The sequence below is a fragment of the Carlito syrichta genome, unplaced genomic scaffold (assembly GCF_000164805.1).
Source record: "Carlito syrichta isolate Samal-C Ts95f unplaced genomic scaffold, Tarsius_syrichta-2.0.1 Scaffold309823, whole genome shotgun sequence".
Classification (NCBI taxonomy): Eukaryota; Metazoa; Chordata; class Mammalia; order Primates; family Tarsiidae; genus Carlito; species Carlito syrichta.
The window spans coordinates 331862-341178 of record NW_007253919.1 but is presented as its reverse complement, the minus strand read 5'-3'; the positions used below and the strand labels follow the sequence as shown (position 1 = coordinate 341178).

General features: G+C 48.1%; 1 protein-coding gene and 1 pseudogene across 2 annotated transcripts in view; both read left to right on the top strand.

Moving 5' to 3' along the window:
• LOC103270399 (carbohydrate sulfotransferase 6-like) overlaps window positions 1-579 on the top strand; it is a 1152-nt gene extending 573 nt beyond the window's left edge. The window contains exon 1 of the mRNA XM_021717505.1: window positions 1-579. This exon is cut by the window's left edge and continues 573 nt beyond it. Coding sequence (XP_021573180.1) covers window positions 1-579 — 579 coding nt within the window.
• A 6481-nt stretch (window positions 580-7060) lies between these two features.
• Window positions 7061-7477, top strand: LOC110596532 (annotated as a pseudogene). The gene has a single exon (XR_002482532.1). The product of XR_002482532.1 is annotated as a cytochrome c oxidase subunit NDUFA4 pseudogene (transcript).
• Window positions 7478-9317: the final 1840 nt, after the last annotated feature.

Genomic DNA, 9317 nt, shown 5'->3' with positions numbered 1-9317 from the left:
CTGCGCGTCGTGCACCTGGTGCGCGACCCGCGGGCCGTGCTGCGCTCCCGCGAGCAGACGTCCTTGCTGTTGGCACGCGACAACGACATCGTGCTGGGCGCCAGCCGCAAGGGGGCGGCGAACGATCAGGAGCTGCGCGTGGTGCGCGAGGTGTGCCGCAGCCACGTGCGCATCGCGGAGGCCGCCACCCTCCAGCCGCCGTCCCTCCTGCGCGGCCGCTACCGCCTGGTGCGCTTTGAGGACCTGGCGCGGGCGCCCCTGGCCGAGATTCGCGCGCTCTACGCCTTCACCGGCCTGAGCCTCACGCCGCAGCTGCAGACCTGGATCCACAACATCACTCACGGAACCGGGCTCGGCAAGCCCCATGAGGCCTTCCAGACAACCGCCAGGAACGCGCTCAACGTCTCCCAGGCGTGGCGCCACGCGCTGCCCTTTGAGAAGATCCGCCGCGTGCAGGAGCTGTGTGCAGACGCGCTGCAGCGGCTGGGCTACCGGCCCGTGTACTCTGAGGCTGAGCAGCGCGACCTCGCCCTGGATCTGCTGCTGCCACGCCTTCCGAAGAATTTCAGCTGGACGTAGGCCCTGGCTGCGAACTCGAGGCTTTAGCCGAGGCCTCTGTCGTGGCGGTCGCGTGGCAGCGGAAGCGAATGCACGGTGGAGGGGGGGGGCACACAGTATCAGGCCTCTACTAGGGGCCAGGAGTGTGGGATCCTCCCCTGAAGCAGGAAAGGACTGAGTGTCCGAACTCCACATTTCTTTCACCCCCATTACCTGGCTTTCCTTTGAATCCTCTTTCGGGACTGGATTTTGATCAGGTTCTCTCTTCAGGGAAAGCAAAACTCTTGTCCAACTTCCTTGGCTCAGGGAGTAAGTTTTGTTAAATGAAATTCAATTTGTTCTACGGTTGTGTACAACTTTTTCGATATGTCAACAAACTGCAACCTGATTTGAGAGTACATTTTTGTAACAGGAATGTAGTCTCCGCCAATCATCGCAGCCAGCTTTCAGCCAATCACAGGCTGCAAACCGATCAGACGTGTCCAAAGAAGGCAAAGGCTGAATTGTAACCGATCAGGCTATTTCTTATGTCATTTCCTTTTCCTGCCTGTGAACACTGCTCCCTCACTGTTGCTGGGTGGAGTGCTCTGATAGCTGCTCACTGTCAGACTGAAACAGGAAGCGACATGTGTAAAGTGATTTTATGAGTGAGATGATGCTTTAAATCAAGCCATTTTCCTGCGACCTATGGTGCTTAATCACTATTATCCCCTGAACACTGACCTGACCAGTTGGACTCAAATACTGTTGAAGTATCTTTATTGCCTCAACTTTGAGTTATTTGATTTTGATCTGTTGCATTTGTGAAGGTTTCTGATAAGGCGTGTACTTCAATTTCATGGTACTGTCCCTCTGATAGCCATGATAATAGTGTCCCTAACTGTTATGTGTCCCCTCAAGGGCCTTAAATGCTCCTTTGCAGCCACCCTTTGTATATCAGATGGTCTCATTAGGGTTGGAATAACAAAAAACTGCAGAAAGCATAACGTATTCTCCAAAATTGAGAGGCTGACTTAAAGACAGAAATTATTCAATTAAATTATATTTGACCTAAAGTTGTCTCCATGTTTTGAACTCCAGCCTAACTTAGTATTTAAACAAACTACATCCCAACTGAGACATTCTTGTGACAAATAGCTTAGTCTCAGCCAATCACAGCAGCTGTGCTTCACAGCTGTGCTTCACAGGCAGGCGACTGATCAGAACATATTGTATAAGGCAAATGCTGACCTGTACCCAGTCACTGTTTATGTATGCCACTTCCTATTTCCATCTAGAAATACTGCCTTCCCACATTGCTGGGTGATGGTTCTGAGCCTTTATGGGTTCAAGGGGCTGTCAGATTCATGGTTTCTTTGCTCAGATTAAGTTTGGTAATTTGTCTAATGTTTTTCTTTTCACAGTGCAGATGATTTGGCTCTTACTTAAGCACTTTCTGTCTTTTTTAAAATTTAATTTTCTTGTTAAGAGACAGGATCGCACTATGTTGCCCAGACTGGTCTCAAACTCCTGACTTCAAGGAATCCTTCTGAGGCAGGGAGCCCCCACCCCCCAGCCTAACAAAATAAAAGCCTTTCTAGGATAGAAATAAGGGCCATACCAGAACAGAAAGAAATTATGTTAGAAAGGAATTGGCCCTCAATCTGTTGTGTGTATGTGCAATTCTGCCGCAACCTTGAGCCGCGAAAAACTCAATCATAATGTTACCAATATGTAAGCCTAATGGGGAAACAAAGAAGCCAAAACTGTATAAAAGGTACTGCCCTCCTATACCCGGGCTCAGCCTTTGGATGTGAATCTGCTGAGCTGGTGCCAGCATGAAAAACACTGCTTCCTAGCAAAGTAGCCTCAGTGTCCCATTTCTTTCTCTGTAAAATCCTGCCACTTCTCTGGTGCATTGGCCAGGAATCAGGGGGCAGAAAAAGTATTATCATGACCCCAGGACACCGAAAGAGGTGACCTTGCCTGGAGCCAGCAGACCACCTGATCCATAGGGGACTAGCCCTCCTGGTGTGCCGAGGTAAGGAACCTGTAAGCGCAAAGGAGCCCGGTGAGACCCAGGAAGCATCCAAGGGAGCACCATCCATCAGATTGGTAAGAACCCCGGTTCGATTTGGTAGACCTGCCCCTAAGAGGCAGAAGGGGAACCTGATCACCTCCCAGAGCTGCCCAAGTAGTCCCACAGGGGGATGAAACCGTGACTCTAAGGCACTGGGCAGCTGGTTGGAGATGTTGTGTGAATGTGAGTGAACAAGATGTCACCTAATGGTGAAGCGAGTGCAGTCGCCCTGATTTGGTTCCAGAAGTGACCTTCGCATGGCTAAATGGCTAGAATAGATTTGGGATCGTTGGTGACCTTCATATGGCTAAACTGCAGGAGTAAGTCCTTTAGTGGGACTGAAACCTGGTTGGGGGTTATACCAACTTGCCTTTTGCCAAGAAAACACATGAAATATCTCCTCAAGGGGTATGGCGCTCTGGGTCAAAACCTGGTTTGGGGATTATACTGACTTACCTATTGCCAGAAGTCACCTGAAATAGCCCCACAAGGGGTACGGCTGGAGATGGGCGGAGCAAGTGTCCAACCCTCTTACCCTCCCCCATTCCTTCCCATCTTGTGTGTGACTGTTATCTTTTGCGGGTGGAAGTTGGTGGCAATCAGGGCAAGCTTACTCCCCTAGAGTGCATAGTAAAGAATTTCAAAAAGGGATATTCAGGGAATTATGCTATTAAGTTGACTCTCAGAAAGCTTCAGACTTGGAGATTGACCTTTGTTTGGGGTGGGGTGGCCCTCTGAGGGGTCACCAAATGAGAAACTAGTAGTAAGGTGTTTGACATCACCTTGGGGGATCCAGGCCATCAAGACCAGTTTCCCTACATTAACTGTTGTCAAGATGTAGTCCTCTCTCACTCACCTTGGATAAAAGTCTGTCTAAAAAAAAGCTATAGAATCATGCTGGCCCAAGCAACAGCTCCCTCAAGGTGCCCACCGGGGTCAAGAAAGCCCATTCTGTCTGAGGAACCTAAGGAGATCCCCCTTCCTTACGCACCACTGTATCCCTCCTTGCCACCCACACCCCCTGAATTGCTTCAGCTGAAGCAGGCCTCAGCCCAGAATCCACCCCTTCCCCAAGGTCACCCCAAATGCCCCAGGCAGCAGCTCAGAGCTGCCGATGTTAACTCCATATATCCCAGCAGAAAGATATCAGGGAAAATTTGCTGACAGCCCCCTCCCCTTGGATGTCTAGAGGCTTCACAACTGCTGTTGAGAGAAATTAGAGGGCCCCTTTACTAGAGTCCAGATGGTTAAATCCAAGGGGGACAACGTACTTTTATATGTCAACCCTTTACCATCACTGACCTCCTGAACTGGAAGCATCACACCCCTCATATACTGAGAAGCCTTAGGCCATGTTTGATCTAATGCAGTCCTTCATTCAGACCCATAAGCCCACTTGGACTGATTGCCACCAGCTCCTCTTAACTTTGCTTAACACTGAAGAATGCCACCACATTACTCAGGGTGCTTTAAAATAGAGTAGCACACCCCTGAAGGAACACTGAGTGCACAAACATATGCTCAAAATCAGTTCCCTGAGGAAAACCCCCAATGGAAAACCTAATGATGACCGTGAATTTCAAGTGCTTGAGCGTTATCAAGGGACCCTTTTGGGTGATGTGAAGGAAGGAGGGGAAAAGACCATGAATATGAGCAAAACCTCAGAGGTGTTCCAAGGCCCCGAAGAGAGCCCCAGCCAGTTCTATGAGAGGCTATGTGAGGCATTCCATCTCTACACTCTCTAACCCAGAGGCAGCTGAAAATCAGTGAATGATTAATGCAGTCTTTGTCGACCAGGCTCAGGGAGACATCTTGTGCAAGTTACAAAAGTAAGAGAGCTCTGCAGGGATAAACACCGCTGATAGAGGTTGCAACAAAGGTGTTTATCAGTTGAGACCAAGAGGCCCGAAGGGAAGCAGACCAGAAAAAGAAAAAAGAAAGTAGACCTCTTTGCTGTTGTTTTGGCAGAGTGACATACCTGGAGGGCTGCCCCACCAGGCCTAGGCTGAAGCCAAGGCAGGCAGGGAGGCCAGCAAAAAGGGTCACGTGCCCAATGATAAGACTGGGGTGGAACCAATGTGCCCACTGTTTTCGAGAGGGACACTGGAAAAATAAGTGTCTGGGGCCAGAAGATTTTCGCCTGACTCCCCAAGGAAGAGAAAGAGGTCAGGTGGTTCAGGGACAATACCAGCCTGCACCCCAACCATATGTAGCCCCAGAGAATCATTTTGTTGGCCTAGCTGTCATGGAAAACTATGGGGAAGACTAGGACAGACCAGGCTCCATTTTGCTAGGCCCCTGGGAGCCTATAGTCCGAATGACTGTGGGGGGCCGGGCCCGTGACTTCATGGTAGATACCAGGGCAGAACATTCTTTGGATACCTAACTTTTCACTGCTGGCAAAACCTCTCTATGAGGCCACAAAGGAGGGAGAGCAAGAGCCTATGTGGTGGATAAAAGCACAGCAGAAGGTCTTTGAGGAAATTAAGCAAGCCCTTGTTAGAGCACCCAGCCTGGGCTCCCTGACATATCTCAGCCTTTTTTCCTGTATATTGATGAGTGTACTGGATTAGCAGTAGGGGTCTTGATCCAAATGCTAGGATGCTGGCACTGCCCTCTCCAAGCAGCTTGACTCTGTTGCTCAAGGCTGGCCACCTTGCCTATGGGCACTCGCTGCCATGGCCCTTCTAGTGGCAGAGGCTGACAAATTGACTATGGGACAAGAACTAATGGTCCGGGTGCCACATTCAGTATTAACATTAATGGAATATAAGGGGCAGTACTGGTTGACTAACGCTAGAATGGTCAAATACCAAGGGATGTTATGTGAGAATCCACAGATTCACTTGAAAGTGGTGCAGACTCTCAACCCTGCAACCTTGCTGCCTACCAAGCTGGGTCAGCCCTGTCATGATTGCATTGAGATCCTGGATGAGGTATTTCTCAGCCGATCTGACTTGACAGACCAGCCTCTCAGGGACCCCTATGTGGAATATTTCTCTGACGGCAGCAGCTTCATAAGGGAGGGAGAACGGTTTGCAGGATACTCTGTAGTAACCCTGCAGTCCACCATTAAGGTAAAGCCAAATGGGACTTCAGCACAAAAGGCAGAATTAATTGTGCTAACCCAAGTCCTCCAGCTAGCATCAGGAATAAATGTCAATATATACACTAACATTAAATATGCCTTCAGCATTCTCCATGCACAGGGGGCTTTAGATAAGGAAAAGGGCCTAATCAACTCAGGAGACAAAGACATAAAATATGGTAAAGAAATTCCTAAATGCTTAGATGCTGTATAGGCCCCTATAAAGGTAGCAGTTATGCATTGCTGGGAACACCAGAGGAGAGACACATTGGTCACTCAAGGAAACCGGTAGGCGGACCAGGAGGCAAAGCTCGCAGCCTCCCAGGGAATAAGGGAGCCAGTGACTTTGGCTGCCATATTGTTCCCAAGTCCATTGGCAGAATGGTACCCTAACTTTTCACAGCATGAGCAGACTCGGTTCAAAACTAAAGATGGGAACTATTTCCCGGGTGGATGGTGGAAATTTAAGGACAGGCAAGTTGCCATCCCTGAGGCTTTGGCCCTAATCTTCATCAAGAAACCCATATGAGCTGGACAGCTCTCAAGACCACATTAGGCCAGCACTTTTACATTCCCCGATTCTCCAGCATAGCCCATGCAGTATGTAAGCAATGTGAAGTATGTGCCCGAAACAACCCATGGCAGGGGCCTAAGATCTCTCCAGGAGTGCAGAGTGTTAGAGGGGCCCCATTCGAGAACATAGTTGTGGACTTCATTGAACTTCCCTGGGTCTGAGTCTACAAATATCTGTTAGTTTTTGTATGTACTTTCTCAGATTGGATAGAGGCCTTTCCTACCCTCACTGAAAAGGCACATGAGTAGCACGGCTGCTTCTAAAAGAAATCATTCCCCAATTCAGAATCCCAGTCACTATAGGATCAGACAATAGTCTGAAATTTGTGTCTGAAGTAATACAATCGGTGGCACGGGGCTTAGGAATCACATGAAAATTACACACTGTCTATCGCCACCATAGCTCTGGAAAAGTGGAAAAGTGGAATGGATGAACTAGACTTAGTTTCAGTTAACTAGACTTTAGTTAACTGAAACTAAGTAAACTGTATCAGGAAACTCACTTGCGATGGGACCAACCGTTGCCAATTAATTGCTTTGCTAAGAATCAGGTCTAGCCCCACTAAGCAGACAAGGTTTTCCCCTCTTGAATCTTTACCAGTGCCCTCCCCGCATTGTTAAAAGTATAAAAGGAGATTTAAAGGAAGTAGGTAATCTTACTCTAAGACAGCAGATGCAGGCTCTAGGTTCAGCCCTCACTGCTAGGCAATTGGGTTAGAGAGCAGTTGCCTGTGAGCTTAACCACAGATGCTCACCCTTTAAACCTGGGGATGGGCGGTGATAAGTTCCTGCCGGGCCTGGCTGGCATGTTTGTCCTCTTCCTTTGCACCACAGACCTCTGCTGCAGCCATGCTCCGCCAGATCCTCAGTCAGGTCAAGAAGCACCCGAGCTTGATCCCCCTCTTTGCATTTATTGGAACTGGGGGTACTGGAGCCATACTGTATCTCATGCGTCTGGCGATGTTGAATCCAGATGTTAGTTGGGACAGAAAGTATAACCCAGAGCCGTGGAACAAACTGGGTCCCAATGGTCAATACAAGTTCTTCTCAGTGAATGTGGATTACAGCAAACTGAAGAAAGAGGGTTCAGAGTTCTGAATGAAATGTTTCACTATAAAGCTGCTTAGAATGAAGGTCTTCCAGAAGTCATCCACACAATTTCCCACTTAACCAGGAAATTCTTCTCCTCTAAATGCAAGAAGTCACGATGACGTATTGTGTTGGGGATTCCACTGATTAATAAATACCTGAAACTTGAAGGAAAAAAACACCTGAGGATGATGTATGGGTAAAGAGTGGAACATCCAGCCCCTAAAGCCCCTTTGGAGAGGTCCGTTTACTGTTATTTTGTCCACACCCACTGCAATAAAAGTAGCAGAGAAGGGCCCCTTTATTAATCACCTCAAAGTGAAACGAGCCTTCCAAGACTGGGAGTGCACTGCTAATCCATCAACACCCGGGAAGCTGACTCTTCAAAGAAAACAAGCCACAACACCAGGACCTTAGAAGACTACTAATCTATGCAAGGCAGAAGCTTAATAAATCAGCCATCAAACAAACAAACTGACTGTGTTTTTTATTGTGAGTGTCATCCCTTGCTATTGTCTGTTGCTGTAATTCTTGCCCTGGTTTTTGCTGTAGGTTTGGCATCAGTGGCTCCAGACAGCTGGATCCACAGTGAAAGGTCACTGCTAGCACTCTTTTATCTCTTTTGGACAGGATGTATAACCATTGTCTATTGTTACTAATCTGGTTTCTTCTTGTAATTTCAAAGCTCTCTGCCTCATGTAACCCATGTATTCACACAACCAGGTCGGGTCAAAGAGTTACCTGGATCCTCCTTTACCATACCCATTTCTCTTGTCAGGAAACAATTTCAGGAATCTGCAAACATAACAAAACCATCTAGTCTATTTGCCAACAGGTAAGTCTGTATACCTGTTTCAACCCACAATACCACCCACAAGCAAGAAATGGTTAGAGGTCCGTCACACCAAAGAAGGAGGGGTTTGTGGAAAGTTTAACTTAAGCAACTGCTGCTTACAAATAGATGATACGGAAAAGGTCATAGAGAAAATCACCGACTGGATGAGAAAGATTACTCATGTCCCAGTCCAAATCTGGAAAGGCTGGGACCTCAGAAAACTGTTTAGTGGTTGGTTCACAACTTTTGGGAAATTTAAGACCCTCATAGGTGTTATACTCATAGTGTTGAGAATTTGTCTAATCCTGCCCTGTCTAGCTCCCTTGGTTATAAGGTCTGCCTCCAACTTCATTGAGGCCATGGTCAAAAGAAAAATGGCAGTACATGTAATGCTATTATAAAAGTACAAATCCTTAAACCAAAGTTATGTTCTATAATTCTAGAAAGGGATTTGAGCATCAAGGGGGGGAATGAGACAGGGAGCCCCCCCAGCCTAACAAAGGCCTTTCCAGGATAGAGATAAGGGCCTTCCCAGAACAGAAAGAAATTATGTTAGAAAGGAATATGAGCCGGGCTTGGTGGCTCAGCCTGTAATCCCGTGTCTTTGGGAGGCTGAGGTGAGTGGATTGCCTGAGCCCACGGGTTCGAGACCCACCTAGGCAACTTGGCGAGACCTCATCTCTACAATAAACCAAAAAATTAGCCAGGCGTGGTAGCGCGTGCCTGTAGTTCCAGCTACTTGGAAGGCTAAGGTGGATGGATCGCCGGAGCCCAGCAGGTCGAGGCTGCGGTGGTTGGGAGCGGCCACTGCACTCCAGTCTGGGCGACGGAGTGAGACTCCAACTCAAAAAAAAAACCCAAACAAACAAGAAAGGAATGTGGCCCTCAATCTGTAGTGCGCAACCTTGGACTGTGAAAACCCCAATCATAATATTACTGATGTGTAAGCCTAATAGGGGAAACAAAGAAGCTAAAAATGTATAAAAGGCAATACCCCCTTTCACTCAGGGCTCAGTCTTTGTGGTTTTTTTTTTTTGGTTTTTTTTTTTGAGTTAGAGTCTCACTCCATCGCCCAGACTGGAGTGCAGTGGCCGCTCCCGGTCACCGCAGCCTCG